The sequence below is a fragment of the Anabrus simplex genome, chromosome 2 (assembly GCF_040414725.1).
Source record: "Anabrus simplex isolate iqAnaSimp1 chromosome 2, ASM4041472v1, whole genome shotgun sequence".
Lineage (NCBI taxonomy): Eukaryota > Metazoa > Arthropoda > Insecta > Orthoptera > Tettigoniidae > Anabrus > Anabrus simplex.
This window is the reverse complement of record NC_090266.1, coordinates 611,500,895-611,523,920: the sequence shown is the minus strand read 5'-3', so window position 1 is coordinate 611,523,920 and position 23,026 is coordinate 611,500,895. Positions and strand designations below refer to the sequence as shown.

The window sequence follows — 23,026 nt, the reverse complement described above, 5'->3', positions numbered from 1 at the left end:
TATAACTGAAGCCATTTCTTTTCAGTTTCGATTCAGTTGATTTATAAACTGTTAGGTTCTTCAGCCTGCCAAAACTAATTTTGATCAACCCTTCAAGCCAGCTATAATCCTGAGCTATTCACTTCCCAGGTGGTATTTAAATTGAAGCTCAACAGATGGTTAGACACCAAGTTAAAAAGTTCATAATGTAATGAACATTTTAGGACTACTTACCAAAATCATTATCAATATTTTTCAGGAACAGCAGTTCAGGTTTGTCCAGAACCACCCATAATATTTGCATAAATATACAATTTGGGTAAGTTCCACATTTCATAAATCCTTTTTAGGCCCCATATATGTATCCTGTGTAGAATTGTCAACAAAATGTAAAGACTGCAAGATGAGTTCAAACCTGTCCCTTGCCATTGTTTGAGAGAATGCAGGGGCTCCTAAAATTCCATCCATGGTGAAATAGCTCTTCAGGGTGGGTTTCTGCAATATCGCCATCAGTATTACAAGCCCCAAGAACACACAAATTTCCTCCCCTGTCAATGGCTCCCACTTCCTGATGCAAGACCTTGGTTTCAAGGCCGTGCCAAATATACATTCTGCCACGTACCTATTTCAACTAAGGTTGAAAGAGGAATCTTACCTTCCTACAACCTTAGTTGAGTTAATGCCAACATGGAATCAAAACATGGGTATAAGTTGCATACCTATGTGTCTCTTGAAGAATTAGATCGATCACTTTGTCGCCAAACAACAGCAGGAAAGCATCTAAAACAGAATCAAAATGCTTTTTGGTACCCGGCACACCAATGAGGAACAATGAGGATGATCTTTTGTCTGCTCGTGATGAAATCTACCTCTTGCCATAACCAGTGAACAGCAGACGAAGTTATCACAGCTGAAGCTGTTTCTTTTTCATCTGCACTATTTGCCACTTCTGCAGTAACCTCTTGGTTTGCATAGTCACTGTCGTATCACTACCGAAAATATTGCTTCCCGATATATCACTTTCACTACTGTCATGTATTAAAAGACTAATCTCTGAGCCTGTAAAACGAAGGTGACGGCCCGGCCATTGTTCTGCAGCTGAGTAGCCTGTAGTGTGCAAAACAAAAAGTACCTGCGAAATATTTGCTTTTGGTACTTCCCCTTTATAAGTGGCAAGAGTTTTCATGTTAGATGTAGTTCACAAAGCATTCTTGAGATGGCATAAAATGACGTGATACCTTCTAAAGCAGCTTCCTTGAAACTCATCAGAGTGCATTTCACGTTCTGTTCCTGATCGATATGAGTCAAAAGTAACATATATTGATCAGTTTAGTTTTAGTTCTAATTATGAAAAGGAGATGGCATGATAGTACACAACTTCTCGATTCATAAGGGGGGCAGGGGTGGGTGGGTGCGTGTGTGTGTGAGAGAGAGAGAGATAGGCGTTCTAACTTCCGCCTGCACCGACCGTTTGTGGTATGTTGAACCGTCTGAGGAAATATATTCCACCAGATGTACAATTAATGTTGAACAGCTTGAGGGGTTAATAAATTATAAACTCTCTGAAAACGGAGACATATGGTAACATTATTATTATTATTATTATTATTATTATTATTATTATTATTATTATTATTATTATTATTATTATTATTAGTATTATTATATATTTATTTTACATTTTATGGCCTCATCTGAATCACTCTTCCCATGATTTGTCTGTTGATCTTGGTCTGTAGTCTGGTGTGTTGTTATTTTGAGTGTCTTGATTCTGTGGGTCTTGTTTTTTAAATCCTCTCATGTGATTTGTAGTTCCCTCATATCTTCTTTGATTTCTGTAATCCACTTAATATTACCCTTACTTCACAATTTTTCTATTATTATCCTGCTGATTCTATTTTCAGGTTTTCTAATTAGGTGACCAAAGAATGAGATTTTTTTTCTTTTTTCTGATAGTGCTCATTAACGGTTCTATTTCTTTGTAGAATGTTTCGTTAGAAACTAATCTCCAGTGTCCATTTTCTTCGTATTTTTTGTTTATACATGTTCTGATTCTTCTTCTTTCTATTTTGAGTATTCTGTCTATTGCTGCAGTATTAGTTGTTTTGAAAATGGCTTCACTAGCGTATGTTATTTCTGGTTGTATGACTGTTTTATAATGCTTTAATTTTGTAGCTATTGAGAGATCTTTCTTGTTTTATGTGTTTTTGGTGACATATTGATCTTTGGTTAATTTGTTTATTATGCCATGTTTGCTTTTTGTTAAGGTTGTATGTTATAATTTCATCTAAGTGTCTAAATTTGTCAACAATTTTGATTTTTTGTTCTACTTCGATCTTCTTTGCGAGTGGTGGGTCGGTTAATATGATTTCTTTTTTCTCAAAGGATATTTTGAGGCCAATTTTTCGTGCTATTTCCTGTAGTGATTTAGTTTGTTGTCGAGGTTTCTGAACATTGTTAGATAGGAGAGCAAGGTCATCAGCAAATCCCAGACAATTTAAGGTTATGTTGTCTTTTGATCTTCCAATTTTTATGTTTTTTGGGTTATCCTTGTACCATTCCCCTGTTATATATTCCAAAGCACAGTTGAATAGCAATGGTGGCAAACTATCTCCCTGTCTTGAACCATTTTTTTAATGAGGAATGGCTTAGAAAATTCCCCTCTGAACTTGACAATCAAAAGGCAACTTTTAAAAATTAACACAGACACCACAATAAAAACCAAACCTGAATACCTAACCCACCCCCAACATTCCAAGAAATGGAAACAGCAGTCGAGGAGATGAAAGAAAATAAGGCATACGGAGAAGATCAAGTTTTTACAGAAGTGTGAAAATATGCCAGTAACACAGTTTGAATCTCCCTACACATGGCTCTATCGAAAATATGGACAGCAAAACATTTTCCCAAACACTGGACAACAGCTATCATCCACTCGCTTCACAGAAAAGGAGATAAGAGCAATCCAGATAACTACAGAGCTATATCTCTCTTGGACTGTACATACAAAATATTTGCTAGAATCCTGTATGGCAGAATTAAGGAAGAATTAGAGCAAGAACTAGGTGAATACCAAGGAGGCTTCAGACCTTGGAGAAGCTGTGCAGAACAAATCATTACATTAAAATTTGTTATGGCACATTACAGAAAACAAAACAAACCTCTTGCAATAACATTTGTAGAATTTAAGAAGGCGTATGGCTGTATTCATAGACCTTCACTATTGAAAATATTAAGAAATATTGGACTGCAGCCAAAACTAATCAAACTGATTGAACTCATCTTAACCAACTCTGGGATAATTCTGGGATGGCTAATCATTTCTCAGTTTGAGTTCTAATTTGTGACCTTTACACACATCAGCAAACAGGTTCTCAGACTAAATACATACCCTCATTATGTTATGTTGCATTGTGTTGCTATGAAGTTGTAAGCTTTCAAAATGAAGTGTGTTTTCCTTAGGGAAGATCCAAATTGTATGATTAACATTAAGAAGTATCTAGAGTAAGATTTAAACAAAAAAGTATGTTAATGGATTGCTATTCCTTATGACAGTGTGTATATATATTTTTCGCTTAAATATTGAGACTTGTTTGCCTGGGGCCTATTCCATGAAAGTATGGTCTTGTACGTTAGAAGTTACTAGTGTGGGTACTGGAGTTATACATTTCTGTTCCACAAAAGATTGAAAGTATCCTTTATATTACCAGTGAATTGTTACATTTTTTTTTGCTTTACGTCGCACCGACACAGATAAGTCTTATGGCGATGATGGGACAGTAAAGGCCTAGGAGTGGGAAGGAAGCAGCTGTGGCCTTAATTAAGGTACAGCCCCAGCATTTGCCTGGTGTGAAAATGGGAAACCACGGAAAACCATCTTCAGGGCTGCCGACAGTGGGGTTCGAACCTACTATCTCCCAGGTGCAAGCTCACAGCTGCGCGACCTTAACCGCACGGCCAACTCGTCCAGCGTTACAAGTTTCACAAGTGACGACATATCAATAAACATACTAGGTCATAACATGAATCAGCTGTTTATCTTCGTATTCCATTCGTTGAATTAGGTTATGCTTGTCTCATTTATCGTAATATCGTATTTTAGGGTAAGTTATGCAGCAAAGATTCAAAGAACTCTAATATTTCTGTGAATTTCTTAATGCTACAATGTTATTTTTCAGTTTATTTCTTTGATGATAGGAAATTACTCTGTTACTATCACCCATTCTGTTCTTCTATGATCCTCGCATATGTTCCGCGATAGTTTGACATACCTTGGTCTGTCATTAGGAATCAGATGCTGCTAATAACGATATTCAGCCGCCAAACTTAATTGTTACGAAATTGCAAACTCGGCATGAATTGTTAAAATGGTGTCAAGAGAAACAAAGTTGTTCATTTTGAAAGAAATAGAAAGGAGGGAAGAGATTCTTTTTGGTGCATTTAGCGAGAGTCTGAAAAAACAAGACAAAATAAATGGTTGGATGTAAATATTTGACTTGGGAAAAGTTCATGGAGCTTTTAAGGGGAAAAGTTGGACGTATGTAAGAGAAAATCTGCTCATTAATGATTCCAGGAATGTCCGTCTTGGAACCTGTTCAATATTTTCAGGCCAACGAACAATTTGAGGAAATTTTATATCATTTATTGGAGCTACCACAGAATGTATTGACCTACAGACTGAAGATTTTGCCATCCCATGCATATCTGCAAAACCATAGTACTGACCACCATTTCCTAGCCAATGTAGTGTTGTTAGTAACTGTTGTTTAGCAGAGAGAGATTTATTTCTGTTCGTAGGATGTTTTAACCTATGCCCAGTATCTATCAAAAGTTCTTCCGCTTGTGTGGTGCTTAACCTAAAATGCTCATTGTATTCAAATACAGTGTTAAACTGGAAGTTTATTCTTTCCCTATACAGACGGTAGCTTCCATTAACATCACCATCACTGTCACTACTGCTAGAGCACATATTTATCAAAATGTATCTGAAATAAGTATATTCAAATTGCGCTAGTACATTTTGAAGGAAATTGTCCTTTCACTGCTAGAGAATACTTCCCAATTCACTAGTAAGTTACAAGTACTAGTACTTTCATGGAATACACCTATAAAATTTCACTGGTAATTTGTAAGTATGGAATAGTAAAGTACAACTGTAGAAAATTCTTTTGTGGAACAGAAACTCTGGTATTTGTACTAGTTACTAGAGAATTTACTTGTAATGTACAAGACCGTACTTTTGTATAATAGGCTCCTGATCTTCTTCTGTTACATTTCCCACTCCGTAGAGGGGTGACAGTTATTGTTGTTATCTAGCATACAGGACTGACTATGCAAACTGCTGATAAAAAGTATTTTGGTGCTTACTTTTTCCTTCTTTTGAACCTACACTGGTGTGGTAAATATACTTTAAACATTATTATTTTATTCCTGTGATTAGAGAGATATTTTAGTCTACTGATATCATTTGGTTAATATAAAATACTTCTCCTGCTTATGCGTACTGGTAAAGAGAAATGCTAATATATATATATTTTATGTGATCTTGTTCACAGGTTACGGCACAAGGATGTTTTCCAGTTGATACATAAACATAATTTGTATGGCTCAATTTATGATATGATTGAAGGTCTGATTGAATTGGATTCAGAGCAGGCTATTAATATGTTTCTAGAAAGGGACAGGGTATCATCAGATGTGGTGGTGTCTCACCTAGAACATAACCAGTATTACTTGTATCTGGTAAGAATGTTTTATTTATGTATTTTCCTATGTAATAGTTTTGTTTTGAAAAATGTTCTGAGGAATGATGATATCATCATCATCATCATCATCATTTCTTTCAAGTGGCAAAGATCGGGTGTCTGGCCCTCTCATACGTTTATCACTCTGTTATTTATTGTGATGGTTTTGGACATAAAATAAGATGCTAAATGGCTTCATGGACATCTGTATCTCAGTATAATACAAAGTGGTATTGAAATGAAACACCGAGCGAGTTGGCCGTGCGGTTAGGGGTGCACAGCTTTGAGCTTGCATCCGGGTGATAGTGGGTTTGAACCCCACTGTCGGCAGCCCTGAAGATGGTTTTCTGTAGTTTTCCATTTTCACACCAGGCAATGACTGTGTCATTATTTTATTTAGTAGGTAAAACTGATGGTTTAATAGTCTTTGTAAAGAGCATCAAATTATCCATTTTCTTTTCGGAGGAGGTTTGCCATCAGTTTTTTCTGGTCAGATTTTTTTTTTTTTTTGGTTCGTTTTAGGTTTAGTGCTCCCAGTGTTTGTGCTCAGTTATGCCACAAATCATCATAATGTGCTGCTTTAGTGCTTGATGCGTATGATTTGGTTATGTCATGTTGGTGTTGTGCTGCAGTTTGTAAGAAAGAGCAAACCTGATGTTTTGCATTAAACTTGGAAAATCTGCCTTGGAGACTCTTGAAATGTTTTATAAGGCATATGATAATGAAACCAGAGGCCAAACTCAGTATTGTTAATTACACTCTTAGGTTGAAAAGGAAAATGCAACTGAATGTTGCTGGAGGACACTGTGGTGTCTGGATGTCCCTGCATCAGCAGAACTCCCAAAAATGTTTAAAGGTTCAACATTGTTCATTCCAGAATGTTCCTACTGACATAATTGGTATTTCATTTGGTATTATTCAGGTGATCTGAACTCAAATCATGTCAGTACTGAATTATCCCATCTAATTTTTGTTCCCAAAAGGACCCTCACTTCAACATCTGCAGTCATGTCTATCAAGCCATTTAGAACATCCTTTCACATCCAAAACCATTGTAGGAAATGGGAGTGGGGCTTTTTGTTGCAAGCCAGAATTTGTTATCCTGATAAACTTCATAATCATTGGACTAAGAAGAATGGGCAAGATGATGATGTTGATATGAGTTTGGGCTATCGGTCAGCCTCTTGTATTCATTTTGTAATTTATGACAAAGATATCTTTTAAACTGAAAAGAAATAATAATCCTTGAAGTAGAGGAGATAGCTAAATGATACTGATGATCAACCTCATGCATTTATTTTGAAACTTACATGACAAAGACACCTAGGCAAAATATATATATAGCACAAACGCTGGGAGCACTATACTTAAAACAGACAAAAAAATATGAATCTTGGCCGGAAAAAACTGAAGTCAAACCTCATCTGAAATGAAACTAGATAATTTGATACTCTTTACAAAGACTATTAAATCACCATTATTACCTACTAAATAAAATATTGACACAGTTCAGTTTCATTTCATATATATATCTCCCATGAAAATTCCTATGTTACGTTGTGTATTATCCTTCAGTTACAGCAAGAACTTATGCATCTGTTACTACGAGCAATTAAGTGTGCGCTAATTTTTCCATTATTGATATTTATACATTCCACTGATTATTCTAAATGCAGTCGATCATCTTTGGTATCGTTTTCTTGCTATGTGCGCCAGCAAGCTCTCTCGTCAACATTCAGAGATGATGGTCGGAGTCAATGAGTAATACCTGTCAACTGGTATTCTGTAAAGAAAATTTGAAATGAAAGAGGCGAACATGTAATAAATGCCTAAATAATGTGGCCGATAGCAGTTGTTAACTTGTTAGAAATTAAGGCTGAAGTAAACGATCACTCAATTTTAATGCTATGTACTTAAATTAAGTAAGAATGTGATACACCTCAAGATATGATAGACTTTATCATTGATTTCAGAGGTTAGTTTATATTTTCTTGCTGGGCTGAGTGGCACAGACGGTTGAGGCGCTGGCCTTCTGACCCTAACTTGGCTTATTCGATCCTGGCTCGGTCCGGTGATATTCGAAGGTGCTCAAATACGTCAGCGTTGTGTTGGTAGATTTACTGGCACGTAAAGAACTCCTACGGGAATAAATTCTGGATCCTTGGTGTCTCTGATTCTGATGGTGCCGTCAGCTTCCGCTTTGAATGCTAGTACTGTACTGCATATTGGAAAGGTTGAATTGGTAGAGCATCACTTAGATGTAGACTGCAAAGAACTTAAACTTATCTGAAATTATCAGCATAAAAGAACCAGTCTGAGAGGTGGTCACATAACAGGTGCATACACATTATGAAAGTATGACACTGACACAAGCATGGAATGAAACATTTGGTGATGAGGAACGTACGAATTTGGAAAACACCGAAACTGGATAACAATAGTGAAGGGATAGGGAACGGAACTACCTACGTAAATCCTTGACATACCAATAAATGGTCTGTTATTGGACATTATAAACTTTCCAGCTAACTCGCTCCTGGTTGCCAGCGCCTCGCCCTCGTGTGCCAGGTTGGGCTCATCACCTGGTACCTGGTATTATAAATTTGCTCATTCGGGACAAGTATTTCAGATTCCCTGTGGGGGTTAGCATCTATATCAATCCTTGACATTGCGTTCCTTCTTCATTAGAAGTGCTGCCACAATACTCCCCTTCCAGCGGCAATGTTACCAAATACTTCTTGGGGAAATGTACCCACCAATTGTATCTTGTTTGTGTCTGTGCTTGTGATGAGTTGTCTCTGTTTTCATCACCTAGTAAATAGGCTGGCTTAAGACCTAGGAGCAAGTTCGGCGGAATTCGTTTATGGCCTACCTTTACTTTTTCCAGGAGAGTTTTTGAACTCTTCAGAATGACCATGTATTCCAAACTTCATTTGTACAAAAACTGCAGCACATCATGCATAACCTACAACCAGTACACACATCTCAACAAGGCTCACATAAGGTTTTTATCCACAGAGATTTGGCAACATGTACCCACGTTTTTATACAGCACAGCGGCATTAAATTGCCACTACAAGTGCCTTATGATGGTCCCTATCATCTACTTAAACGACAAGAAAAATGCTATGTCCTCAAAATTAAAGGGAAAGCCAACAACGAGCCATCTGGTGATGAATGAATGTACCACTTATCTTCTAATAGTAACTTCTAAGTTCAAACTTGCATTCTTGGAGAAGTCTTCCTCGTGAACAGTCCAGATTATCTTCTGAAGACGCAAAGTTCTCTGGGAAATGTAAATAATTTCACTTTATTTCCTTGACACGGTATAAGCACAAAAAGCCTGTATTATGTTTAAAAGTCTACCTTGTTCAGTAGACACACTGAAGGTGTCTACGGTGAACTGGAAGACTGAAAGAAAATGCACATTGGTAGTTTGCTGCTCAAGACTCGCACTACACTTCTTGTTGACCTGTTGCTCAAGTGCAACCACTTTCGCAAAATCCCCCTCAAAGTTGAAGAACACAAAACCTTGAACCTGGTCTGTAGAGTTACCTTCCACCGTGATCTCATCTTGAACTGTAACCATACACAGGTATGATCCCCGATTTTAGGTTAGGAAATGTTTGAAAATGACGATCTCCCAATTTTAGGTTAGGAAATTTCCATAAAATAATTTGAAATATAAAGTAGTGAATATCATGTGAATTTTGTTAAATCAAGATGTAAGAACATAGTATTATAAGAAGAATTTGTGGTTAGGGAATATTGAACATGTATATCCTTATATTTGTGTAACTTTTAATTTGGGTAACAGTCTGTACACATGGCCTAGCAGTGAAGGTTGTTCAACATGAGGAAACGGTGACTATATCGATAAAGACGGTTGAAGTCTTGTTGCAACAGGCGGCTTGGATATCCGGGGTACAGCTGGGAAGTACAGTTTGAAGATGGTAATTCATCAGTTTAGTTGAAACTAGAGTTCACATAGTTGCATATTGGCCACTCAGTAACCAATCCGAAAGCTCCGATTTTGAATGAGCTTGCGTTGACTGAGAGGTGCTTGAAGATGTTTCAGTTAGAGCGTTGCTACCGGTGGTCTGTTGGCAGACGCTATGCTACGTGGAGTAGACCTCTATATACGCGTACATGAGTGCAACAAGTTGACTATTATTTACGGAGTGATTACTGTACGTATCCATTATGGAGTGAGTAGTGTTGAAGCACCTTGATTGTAGAGCCATCGCTGTACCATTGCGGAGCATACTACAAGGGTATCACGGAGTCATTATGAGTTTATTACGTGGTTATGACAAGTCATTTCTGGTGTGTATTCTGTGGAATTCGCTACTTAGTGTTAATTTGTAAGTCATAATCTGGTTTATTCCTCTCGGAGATGATGCACAGTGTGTGTGTGCGTGCGGTGGTTTATATATGTATTCTGGAGGTAATGTGTTGTGCACAGAACTGATTGAGGCTAGATGAAACTGTAGGCTAAGTGTTTATTACTTGTTCATTCTTCGACTAATATGACATGGTTGTCGTTATTTATTAATTCCACAGTAGCCATTTTACATTGTGAAGATGTATGGCTTGATTAACGGAGTATAGTGAGGTGACTGGGATTGTGTTTTTGTACAGTTGTGACACGTGGTAAATTGATTCCAGCCGGGGCTGAGTGGCTCAGGCGGTTCAGGTGCTGGTTTTTAGACTCCATCCTGGCAGGTTCAATCCTGGCCTTGTCCAGTGGTATTTGAAGGTGCTCAAATACGTCAGCCTTATGTCGGTAGATTTACTGGCACATAAAAGAACTCCTGCGGGACTAAATTCCGGCACCTCGGTGTCTCCAAGAGCCGTAAAATTAGTTAGTGGGATGTAAAGCAAGTAGCATTAGCATTATTATTATTATTATTATTATTATTATTATTATTATTATTATTATTATTATTATTATTATTAAATTGATTCCAAGGTGATGGTGCTATTTTGTTCATGTAAATAAGTTTAAGAATGGACAGTCGTCTTACCCGTATGAAATCATCAGTCTGAAGAATGCCCTTCACAACAATGTATGTTTGTAGATTGTAGATGTTTGTGGATGTTTATTTTTGTAAGCAGCAAAACGAGTTGGTCTCATCATGTCATGATTATTGTTTTTTTTTTTTTTTTTTTTTTTCTGGGAGTAAACTCTAGTAGTGAAACTTAGAGTAAATCTTTTGTTGCTGGAGTAAGGAAAAACCTGTCATGTGACCCAAATGTATTTTCAGAGTTAAATAGTAGCAGGTATTGTAATGAAGCAAGTTTGGAGCCCCATCGGCCTCATGGCCATCACCTTGAGAGGATGAGTTCATTCATGCTCTATAGTCAATTATTCCTGTAAATCTTTTGCAGGTGGTGCCCAATTTCATTATTTATTATTCAAGTTACAAATTATTCATTTTGTGTTTCAATTTCGCCAAGTGATTACAGAACACTGACGATGAGTTGATGGAAGACATGAAGCACCATGGCGTGACTCACGTGCTGTGTATTACATGCAAAATCGGTGGCGAAGACGTTGCCATAGGTGCGTACATAGTCTCCTTCAAATTGTCATTGTTACCAGAAAAAGTCGAGGTAACAGTCTATCGCAACAATGTGAGGCTGTACATTCTGCCTCCTGTGCACTGCTATCAATGCCAAAGATTCAGACGTACAGTATCTTATTGTTCAAATCAGTCTGGGTGTGGTACATGGGAAAGAGGAGCGCTTGGCGCAGAAGAGTGCACACCTCCTTACAGGTGCACTAACTGCCCTGGTCTTCATTGTTGTCAAGATCGGAAATGTCTGGTATATCTCGGTGAGAAGAAGATCCAGGAGATCAAGACCCTGGATGGTCTTTCCTACCAGGAATCGTGCCATAAGTTCAATTCCATGAATGCACCTCCATAGACACTAGACTTTAGCATGATAGCATGGAGTCTACCAGGTTTGTCATTTATTTCAACACCTGTGAAGATAGCTGTGCCCAAGGTGGCTGTTGCTCCAAGGAACAAAGCTGCAAAGAGTAAAAGCTCATAGGAGGGATCATCCCAACCTTGGACTACAAACAAGTCTGTGCTGGCTAAGAAACCTACGCCGGCACAGCAGGGGAAGAAGACCGCTCGGCGATAGCCGCGCTCAACCTGTAGGAGGTGGCATTGTCGATGGGGGTTAGGAATTTACCTCCCAAGCCGTCTAAACAAGAAACGAAGGTGAGGAAGAAAAATGCCCTTACCAAGGAGTCTCCCACCCCTCCTCCAAATGGGGACACGCCCTTCATTTAGAGGGTCTGAGTCAGCGCCAGCGGATATTTATTTTGGAAAGCCTGCGCTCTTGCTTCGTAGAAGAAAACCCTGTCCCAGGAAAAAGTCAAAGAAATTCAAGGCATGTATCACCTCGTCAAAGAGGTGATCCACGTCGGACATTTATATCCATCTTCGGATGACGATGTGAGGAAGGGAATTGGAATAATTAATAAGAGAGCTGGATTTTGAATACAGGGGAAGCAACAGATTTCAGTGTAGCGCCCAGCACCTTCTCCCAAATTGACGTTAATCTGTGCAGCCGAGAGCTTTCTCCCCTGCTTTTGTGGGATGCATGTGATGATCTCTGTAACAGTGACCATTTTCCTATTATTCTTACTTTGTTGAAACTGAAATACATCATGGCTCCTCCCCGTTGGATTTTTAAACGTGCTGATCGGACAAAGTTCATATCACTAGCTGTCTTTAACAACGTGAATAGCCGGAGCATAGAAGACAATATAACTTACATCATACAAGTTATTCGTCAATTCCATCTTTTTCTGTGACTCCTCAATGAAAACTTGTTCGTTGGTGGAGTGAAGAAATTGCAGCAGCTATAGAAGAACGACGTTACCGTCATAAACGCTATCGTAGGCAGCCTACTGTGGCCAACTTGGTAACATTTTGAAAACTCTGCGCTAAAGCGCATGGGAAATATATGCGACGTCTATGACGTCACATACACTGTCATCTCAAATGTGGACTAAACTTCGAAGTATTTCCGGAGTACAAGGACCGTCTTCAGTCCCAGGAATTTCCACTGCAGGCAGTATTGTCACTGATACCCACATGGTTACTAACTATCTAGCAAGGCATTTTGCTGATATGTCTGGTTCTGGGAATTATAATTGCAATTTCCTGGCCCTGAAGTGGGAGGCAGAACATCCTCATCTTAGTTTTGCCACTCGAGCTTTAGAGGACTTAACGTGTCTTTTGCTGAATGGGAACACCTTGGCGCTTTGCAAGGACACGTCTGCTGGACCAGATATGTCTATAACCAGATGTTAAAGCACCTCGGCGAGGATAGCCTCTTATATCTTCTTGAGGTGTTCAACTGAATCTGGATAGAGTGCGAGTTTCCGCCACAGTGGCGAGAGGGAATAGTAATTCCTCTTCTCAACCCTGACAAAAATCTTAAGTAGGCAGGAAGCTACAGATCTATTTGCCTCACTAACTGTCTTTGTAATCTGTCTGTGAGAGTATGGTAAATCACAGACTTGTGTGGTGTTTGGAGAAAAGAGGACTTTTTTCAGTGTGGTTTTCAAGGCACCTGCTCCATCACTGAACTCTTTGTATGTCTGGGGAGTTCTCTCCAGGACGCATTTCTCCAAAAATAGCATTTGTTGATTGGTTTCTTTGACTTAGAAAAGGCCTGTGACACCACATGGCGGTATGACATCCTTTCAGTCCTGCATTAATGGAGATTCCAAGATAACTTGCCGATTTTTGTTGTGAATTTGTTGTCCCTCTATGTATTCCGTGTACAAGTAGGGAGGGAGTATTCGCACTACTATATTCGGGAAAATGAAGTCCCACAGGGATCGGTTCTCAGTGTCACTCTATTTGTGATTGCCATAAACGGGATTGTCGCTCCTGCTGGTTCAGCAGTAATACCATCGCTATATGTAGACGATTTTGCTTTGCATTACAGCTCGCAAATTATCATATCATTCTTTTTCTATTCTTTTTAGATATCCCCCATATCTCCCTTACGGATAGACTTGATTTCTTAAACATCAGGTTATCCCTCGCTCTAATACGGCAACATTCTATTTTTATAAAAGAAGATTGATCCAAGTACTTCAATCGCATGTACAGCACACAGCATATTTTTTGTATGTTTTCGGTGGACTATATAGTTGAAACTCATTATTCAAGCTCGACACTGTGATAATTTTAACACAGCAGTTTTGGTGTTCATGAGGAGTGCATTATAATGTTTTCACCTTCTTATATGCATGTTCACAACTTACCTTTTTATGAGCATCAATGGACAATGATAGATTGTCATTTTTAATTAACAAATGTTCATCAAGATAAAAAATCCTTGTATACGGACCATACTGAATATTTTAATTGTATACATATGTGTGTTTTTGCGACCATGTTTATGGTCATAGCATTTTTTAAGATTCAGTTCCATTTGACGTTTGTATTAAGACATTCATTTTAATGACACTATGTCCTTTAAAGTATCTTGCTGAATAGCTGGAGATGGCCGTTTACATCAGCCGAAACTAGTCCTGGTAAAAAAATATTGTTTGATTAGGTGGTCAGTAAAACTTTCATTTAAAAAATTAGTTGACAGGGCTGCCAAGGTCGTGGTCACGTTGCCCCTGTTGCCTTACAAGGTTCCAGTCAGTGAAATTCATTCTCAGCTGAGACATTGAGTTATGTCCCATTGGAAGAAGAGGTGGCAGGCCAACCCTATTCCAAATAAGCGGAGAACTATAAAAGGAACTATGAAGCTATGGAAGACTTTCCTTCGGGTTTCTTAGAGAGAAGCAGTGGTATTATGTCGTCTTTGGCCGATCCGCGCCATATTCTAAAACTTGACCGTATGATCCATTTCATGAGGGATAGTGGCCTGTTTTATTGTGCATAAAAGTTTATTTTCTATTTGTTTTTAATTTTTATTCTGTAGTAAACTACACTTTATTCTGTTGACTGTGTTTTAGTTAGTCTTTGTGTATTTTAATGTGTTATTACTTTAGATTTTAATTTGAATGATATGTATGATATTGCTTCCAAGGCAATGCCTTATTATATTTAATCTATTTTAAATGCATAATTTTTCTTCATTATCACTTTTTAAATACTATTCAGTGGATGAATTAAAAAAATTTTATTATCTTAATTATTTCATGTCATATCATTAGGGGCCGTTGACCTGGATGTTAGACCCTTTTAAACAACAAGCATCATCATGTCAACTTTGTCCTGCTGTTCTGATCTCCCTCGTCGCTCAGCACTGCTATCCCTTGTCGGTTCACACCCAGCACTCCATTGCTCCTAAGCACTAACTCCATAGTGCTACCACCGAACTGCACTCCTTGCTCTTCATTCGCAGCTGTACTCAGTTCACACACCGAATTGGCTCGCGCTCAGCCGCCGCCTTTTTATAGGGACACTGACCCTTCAAGATCCTTCAGACGAGGGTAAGCCACCTAAAGTCTGGATTCAGAATTGTCAGATTCAGAAACCCAGTCAAGCTAGCGCTGCTGTAACAACCTGACGTACTTAATACGCTCCGTACGAAAAATCCTGAACATTTCTTCCAACACATGTTTCAACGGAATTATATATCAACTTGACTATCTTTTAGATCCATTCGACTACCATAATTTCCGAACTCTGCTAGCTTTGACATACGTTTTATCACAAGCATCGCCTCTACAGAAGTTCCATTTTCTTCTTGACTTTCAGATATCCCAATCATATACATTTTAAACTTGTTTATTACATTCACACTTCCGTTTTAAATAACTGAAAGTGATTTTACCACCTTGGATTCAACTTGGGAATTGAAGAAACATCCCCCCTTTGATGATTGTTTTTATACTCAAGGCTTTCACAGTCTTAATGATATTATAAAAATATGGATCCATTTTAGTTTTAGACTCTCAAAATCTCATGTTTAATCACGTTTTAATCTTCAAACTGTTAATTTCACTCTTTTAACATACTTTGGTGCATTATCGTTGTTTTAGATGTTATTGTATAATGTTTTACGAAACCATTTCAACATTTTAACCTATAATTTATAAGTATATGTATTATTATTATTTTTTAAGATTGATATAGGCTGATGATGCCCCTAAGGAGGGTGAAACATGTACCTTTGACTTTTATGTATTATGTATAAAAAACATTTGACCATATGAAATAGTGGATCATATTGTATTGTATTGAACAGGTGGACTTATAATATTGTAATAACACTTGAGACATTCAGAATTGTCGTCGCTTATGCACTGCTATGGGGGTGGAATGAGTTGCCAGCAATGCCTAGCCCGTCTCGCCTATGATGGAATGTCCGTAGTGGCGTAAGTGTGGTGAACACAACTCGGCAATTTGCCCGCCATTGGAGCCAGGCTGACTTGCTCCATCCAGGCTTTCTCCCCACCAGCATCATGGAGGTCATCCATGCCACACTGCCCCCTCCTTATGGCTTCTCATCCCGAGCTGCTCCAATGTACAGCACAAGGCGATCCAGATTGACAACCATCATCTTCCCTTGGGGAGGCTGCCGGTTCTTATAGATGATATTGTTGTACCTTGTTACAATGGTATATGAGTCTTCCCATGGTGACATGACCTTCAGTTACTTCCCCTTGGTCTACAGGGGACGGTACAGCTGAACTCGGTCACCCTCCTGAGAACCCGCAGAGTTAATCAGCATGTTGTATTGGTAGGGACCTGAAAAAATCGCATTTGGGATAAATGCAAATTTTTGAATCTTGTACTGAATCCAAGCTTACGGTAATTCTAATGTGGAATAAAATCATGTTTACGCATAAATAGAAGTGCGACAAAATGCGAATTGTGACCCAAAATGCGAAATTAGTATGAATATGTGGTTTTGGTGCGAATTCTGCAAAAATGAGCTATTTTACTGGCGAAAACAAAATATTTCAGCAAAATCATCAGAAATACTCAAAATATGATGCGTAAATCTTTCGACCGTTCCAATCGCTGAAGAAAAGTAGCCGATCGATTACTGCTTGCTGACTTCAATCGATATTTACAATGGGAATAGCGAGGGGAATAAGATCTGTATCAATTATTATTGAAATGTAAATCGAGTGTCAAGGAAATAACGAGATAGACAGCGTTCTTTTCCCGTTGTTCAAAATTGAAACTAGTGAAGAGTAAAAAGTCAAGCGATTGTTTAGGTTATGGGGCACACGACAAAAACTGTGCACGAAAGGGCTCAGCAATATACAAACGATGGTTTATATGCCACAGATTCAGCGACAGTGTTTTGCAACTATTGTAATTGCCGAGATGGGTGGGGAAAAAATTATAGCATTGTGAAACATGTTAAATCTGAAAAGCATGTGGGTAAGCGACCCGATAACGAAAGTTCAACCCCTGCTGCTAGTACGTCTCAAAGAAAGCAGTCTTCTGTGCTTACACAGTTAGATAGTTGTAAACGACGAAAAATTTTCAGAGATAACTTCTCGAAACACAAAGTTGAAGTATTTGCCAAAGCAAATATACCTCTGGAAAAGCTGGAAAGCAAAGAGCTAAGAGCGTGGATTACTGAGTTTTCAAATGAAGAGCTGCCATGTGTGAGAACTCTACGTGAAGTATATTTATCGGGTAAGTTTCTATTTCATTGATCGGGTACGGTTTAGGTAATACGACATCGAAACCATGTGCAAAATTGAAGGATACCAAATTTGAGTGTGATTTCCATATTGAACTATCTTTTTGGTAGTGGCTTTACGTCGCACCGACACAGATAGGTCTTGTAGCGACGATGGGATAGGAAAGGGTTAGGAGTTGGAAGGAAGCGGCCGTGGCCTTAATTAAGGTACAGCCCCAGCATTTGCCTGGTGTGAAAATGGGAAACCACGGGAAACCATCTTCAGGGCTGCCGACAGTGGGATTCGAACCCACCATCTCCTGGATGCAAGCTCACAGCCATGCGCCTCTAACCGCATGGCCAACTCGCCCAGTCTCGAACTATCTTACCCATACCCTATTGATCTAGTAATTTTAAATTATTTTGTTATAATTTGAGGTCTTTCTTCCTTTCTAGAAGTTACATCTGACTACCAGAAAAGAACAGCAAAGGTTCTACTGGGGAAGAACATCAACATACTCTGTAATGAAAGTACAGATAGAATGGGCCGTTGTGTTTTTATCATCATATTCCAAGTCCCAGCCAGATCGAAAAGAGAGCTGCACGTTATTTCTGTGAACTACCTTGGTGCAGGAAATGCTACAAACTGCTCTCGTGCTGTTTTAGAAGCTCTGTGCAGTTCTATAACTGTACCATATGATGCAGTTAGTGTTTGTTAGTGACAATGCACTGTACATGACTCGGTGTTATGAAACATTAAGTGTGGTCATAGGGGATCATTTAATGCATGTACAGTGCTGGGCATGTAAGATCAGCTTGGTTGGCAATAGTTGGGTCATAGTGATGACAGATTTAAATCATGTGGTTGCGATGGTAAAGTCTGCATTATTGAACACAAGAAAGCAAAAATATAATTATTTACAATTCTTAACATCAAAGTATGGTGCTTCAAAGGAAGCAAAACTTTTTCCTGCCCCTGTCATAACCCGATGGAATAGCTGGTTTCGGGCTGTCTTCTATTTGAGTGCTTACTTTACTGATGATGTTACATTTTTCAAGATGTCTGACATGAAAGACATCAACAACTGTGGTATTAGGTACCTGACTGATCTGAGTGACTGAGAAGTGAATAAGCTTCACTCCCACATGGGTTTTGTCACAGATCATGCAGCTGGATTGGTTGACCTCCTTACTGAACTTGAAGGGTCTCTGTATCCTACCTCTCATCTCTTTTACTCCAAACTGCATAACCTTGACACCAGTTTTACCTTAATTTGTTAGAGGAATTTTTCTGCGGCAACTAATGATGCTTTGATTAAGCTCACTCCTCTACAGTAGGCTGCATGTAGAAACACATTTGTAAAAGCTGCTCATTCTTCACAGTGCAAGCTAGCCACATTGAAAGCTAAAGACCCCAACCATAAGCATTTTGTGTCAATTACTCAAGCTTTGTATCCAAAAAATATAATTTTGAAAACACTGATAAAATAGATGAGCTTAAGAAATTGTTTGGAGTAACAGATCTCTCACGAAACAATATCTGGTCTGGTTACTGTTCTCTAAAAGATGCACTTCAAACCCAGATGAAAGTGAAAAATGTGATGTCATGCTTGCATTAACTGCAGTTCAGACAGAGTTCAGCATATTTGCTAAATACTCTCTTGAGTTGTTGTGGACCCCAACGAACAATGCAGATAGCGAGTGGGTGTTGCCTCATTACAACACAGTGGTTACAGACAGACGGTGCAATTTGAAAAAAAGCAATGCCGAAGTACTGACAATGTTTTCGTTTGAACAATGAATTTGTGTTGTGTGTGAACCAAGGACAATAATTGCACTTCATAAACTTGGAATTGTTAAAATTAAAATACCATGCGATTATTTTAACTTTGTAAATAGATGCTAATTTTGGAAAAATATATGCTAATTTTGGAAAAATAGATGCTAATTTTGAAACAAATAGATGCTAATTTTCCAGGTCCCTAAGTATTGGGCTTTCATCCTGTCACTGGCTACCCTCAGATATTTTCGGGCATAATTGTGGATGTTGTTGAACCGGTCCATCAACTCCCACACCTGTCGGTAGCTGCTTCTGGTCAGGTACCGACCAAAACAGTAGGTCACATGATAGGCAGAGCCCCCTTCCGAACACCGTGTTGGCAGTTGTTGTCCCCATCATCTCATGCTGGAATGGTCAATAGGCCATCAAGAAGAAGGGGACCCTCTCATCCCAGTCCCTCTGGTGTGCCAGAACGACCTTCCTGAGATTCTCCTGGGCAGTCTTCACAAAACGCTCCATCATGCCATCCGACTGAGGGAGGAGAGGTGTCCTACGGGTCTTCCGCACTCCCAAGTGCTACAGAGCCTTTTGCATCAGCCTCAACTCAAAAGTTCCTGTCGTGGTTGCTTTTCAGTTCCCTTGGCACAGCGAAGCAGCAGAAGTAGTTCTTCACCAAGGCATCTGCTACTGTTGATGTCTCTTGTTTAGATCTTGGGCCACTTGGTCAAGTAGTCCATGGCAAGGAGCAGGTAATGGTTCCTAGCATCTGATTCAGGGAATGGTCCATTGATATTGATGGCGATCCTTTCCAATGGTGCTCTGACATTGTACTGCATCATCTGGCTCCTACTGGTACGTGGGCTCAGTTTGCCATGCAGGTGTCACACAATTGGCATGTCCTTTTGACATGGTTTCTCAGGTGCACCCAGTAATATCACCGTCAGGTACGGTATAGCATCTTAGTCACCTCCAGGTGGCTGGCAGTGTTACACGCATGCGACTCAGTCACCAATATTGTGCTCATACTCTTGGGAATTACCTGCTGGGTAATCTGCTTCTTCCCAGCGGTAGACTGCCACATGCAGGTAAGCACCCCATCACTAACCGTGAGAGGCAACCACTGGGTACACTTCACCATGTAGCTTCGACTACATTCAGCGATGTCCTTTCATTCCGGCCGGTGCCCCAACAAGACGTCTCGTAGGACCGCCCAGTGTCGTCGCCCTTCAGCTGCTCAATCAGTCAATCAGTCAATCAATCAATCAGTCATTACTCATCTGCATTTAGGGCAGTCGCCCAAGTGGGAGAATCCCTATCTGTTGTTTTCCTAGCCTTATCTTAAATGATTGCAAAGAAATTGGAAATTTATTGAACATCTCCCTTGGTAAGTTATTCCAATCACTAACTCCCCTTCCTATTAACGAATATTTGCCCCAATTTGTCCTCTTGAAGTCCAACATTGTCATCATATTGTGATCTTTCCTACTTTTAAAGACACTACTCAAACTTATTCATCTACTAATGTCATCCCACGCCATCTCTTCACTGACACATCGGAACATACCGCTTATTGTTAAAATTCTTGTTTTATTTTCCACGTAATTCAATACATAACAATGTTTATTGTCTCTAGAAGGACATTTTATTACAATACAACACTAACGGGGACATGTTTGGCTTGTTATATCGAGCATCTTCAGCCTCATTTGAACAAATATCTCAACGTTAAGTCTTTACATTGAACTTTCATATAAACAATTTGATCACTAAAATTATTTTATACCAATAAAATATTACCACTATTTAACAATAATTAAAAAAGAATTAACAAATTAAAATATAGCTGTGATGGACTAGACATTGATCACAATTTACTGATGTCCAAGTCATAGTGATGTTCTAAACATCTGTAAGAGATATTTGAGATATTTGTTCAAATGAGGCTGAAGATGCTCAATATAACGAGTGAAACATATCCCTGCTAGTGTTGTATTGTAATAAAATGTCCTTCTAGAGACAATAAACGTTTTTATGTATTGAATTAGGTGGGAAATAAAACAAGAATTGTAACAATTAGTATAAAGTTCAATACGGGTAAAAAAAAACTTGAAAACAGTCTTAACAACATACCGCTTAGTCGAGCAGCTCGTCTCCTTCCTCCCAAATCCTCCCAGCCCAAACTTTGCAACATTTTTGTAACGCTACTCTTTTGTCAGAAATCACCCAGAACAAATCAAGTTGCTTTTCTTTGGATTTTTTCAGTTCTTGAATCAAGTAATTCTGTTGAGGGTTCTGTACACTGGAACCATACTCTATTTGGGGGTCTTACCAGAGACTTGTATGCCCTCTTCTGTACATCCTTACTACAACCCCTAAACGTCCTAATAACCATGTGCAGTGATCTGTACCCTTTATTTACAATCCCATTTATGCGTTTACCCCAATGAAGATCTTTCCTTATATTAACACCTAGGTATTTATAATGATCCCCAAAAGGAACTTTCACCCCATCAATGCAGTAATTAAAACTGAGAGGACTTTTCCTATTTGTAAAACTCACAACTTGACTTTTAACCCCGTTTATCATCATACCATTGCCTACTGTCCGTCTCGCAACATTATCGAGGTCATTTTGCAGTTGGTCACAATCTTGTAACTTATTTATTACTCTATACAGAATAACATCATCTGTAGAAAGCCTTATCTCTGATTCCACTTCTTTACTCGTATCATTTATATATATAAGGAAATATAAAGGTCAAATAATACTGCCTTGATGAATACCCTCTTAATTATTACTGGGTCAGATAAAGCTTCGCGTACTCTAATTCTCTGAGATCTATTTTTTAGAAATAAAGCAACCCATTCAGCACTCTTTTGTTTAGTCCAATTGCACTCATTTTTGGCAGTAGTCTCTCATGATCTACCCTATCAAATGCCTTAGATAGGTCAATTGGGATACAGTCCATTGGACCTCCTGAGTTCAAGATATCTACTATATCTTGCTGGAACCCTGCAAGTTGAGCTTCAGTAGAGTAAGCTTTCCTAAACCTGAACTGCCTTCTATCAAACCAGCTGTTAATTTCATAAACATGTCTGATATAATCAGAAAGAATGCTTTCCGAAACCTTACATGCAATGCATGTCAAACTGACTGGTCTGTAATTTTCAGCTTTATGTCTATCACCCTTCCCTTTATTCACAGGTTCTACTATAGCAACTCTCCACTCATTTGGTATAGCTCCTTGATGCATACAGTAATCAAATAAGTACTTCAGATATGGCACTATATCCCAACCCATTGGCTTCAGTATATCTCCTGAAATGTTATCAATTCCAGTTGCTATTTTAGTTTTCAACTTTTGTATGATATTGAATGTTGTTATTATAGATGAATTTTAATGCTTCTTTAATATTAATCACCGAGCTGTCAGTGGAGAGATGGTGTGGGAGGACATCAATAGACGAATAAGTTTGAGTGTTGTCTTTTAAAGTAGGAAAGAGCACAATATGAAGATAAAGTTGGAATTCAAGAGGGCAAATTGGGGCAAATATTTGTTTATAGGAAGGGGAGTTAGGGATTGGAATAACTTACCAAGGGAGATGTTCATTAAGTTTCCAATTTCTTTGCAATCATTTAAGAAAAGGCTAGGAAAACGACGATAGGGAATCTGCCACCTGGGCGACTGCCCTAAATGCAGATCAGTAGTGATTGTTTGATTGACCTCCTCAATGTGGACATTACCCTTGTAAGCAATACTGCTGACTGAATACTTCCGCCTTTTCAAGATCCTCACATACACACTCCCCTTATTCATTAGTGATTCCTGGAATGTCCTTGTTGCAACCTCTTTCTGCTTTAAAGTACCTATATGAACTCTTCCAT

The 23,026-nt window shown here is 38.8% G+C and overlaps 1 protein-coding gene across 1 annotated transcript in view; it reads left to right on the top strand.

Annotated features, from left to right (window-relative positions):
- The window catches only part of lt (vacuolar protein sorting-associated protein light), a 343,814-nt gene that overhangs the window by 203,948 nt on the left and 116,840 nt on the right, over nucleotides 1-23,026 (top strand). Inside the window, exon 12 of the mRNA XM_067139250.2 lies at nucleotides 5,535-5,721. Coding sequence (XP_066995351.1) covers nucleotides 5,535-5,721 — 187 coding nt within the window. The remainder of the gene's footprint in view (nucleotides 1-5,534; nucleotides 5,722-23,026) is intronic.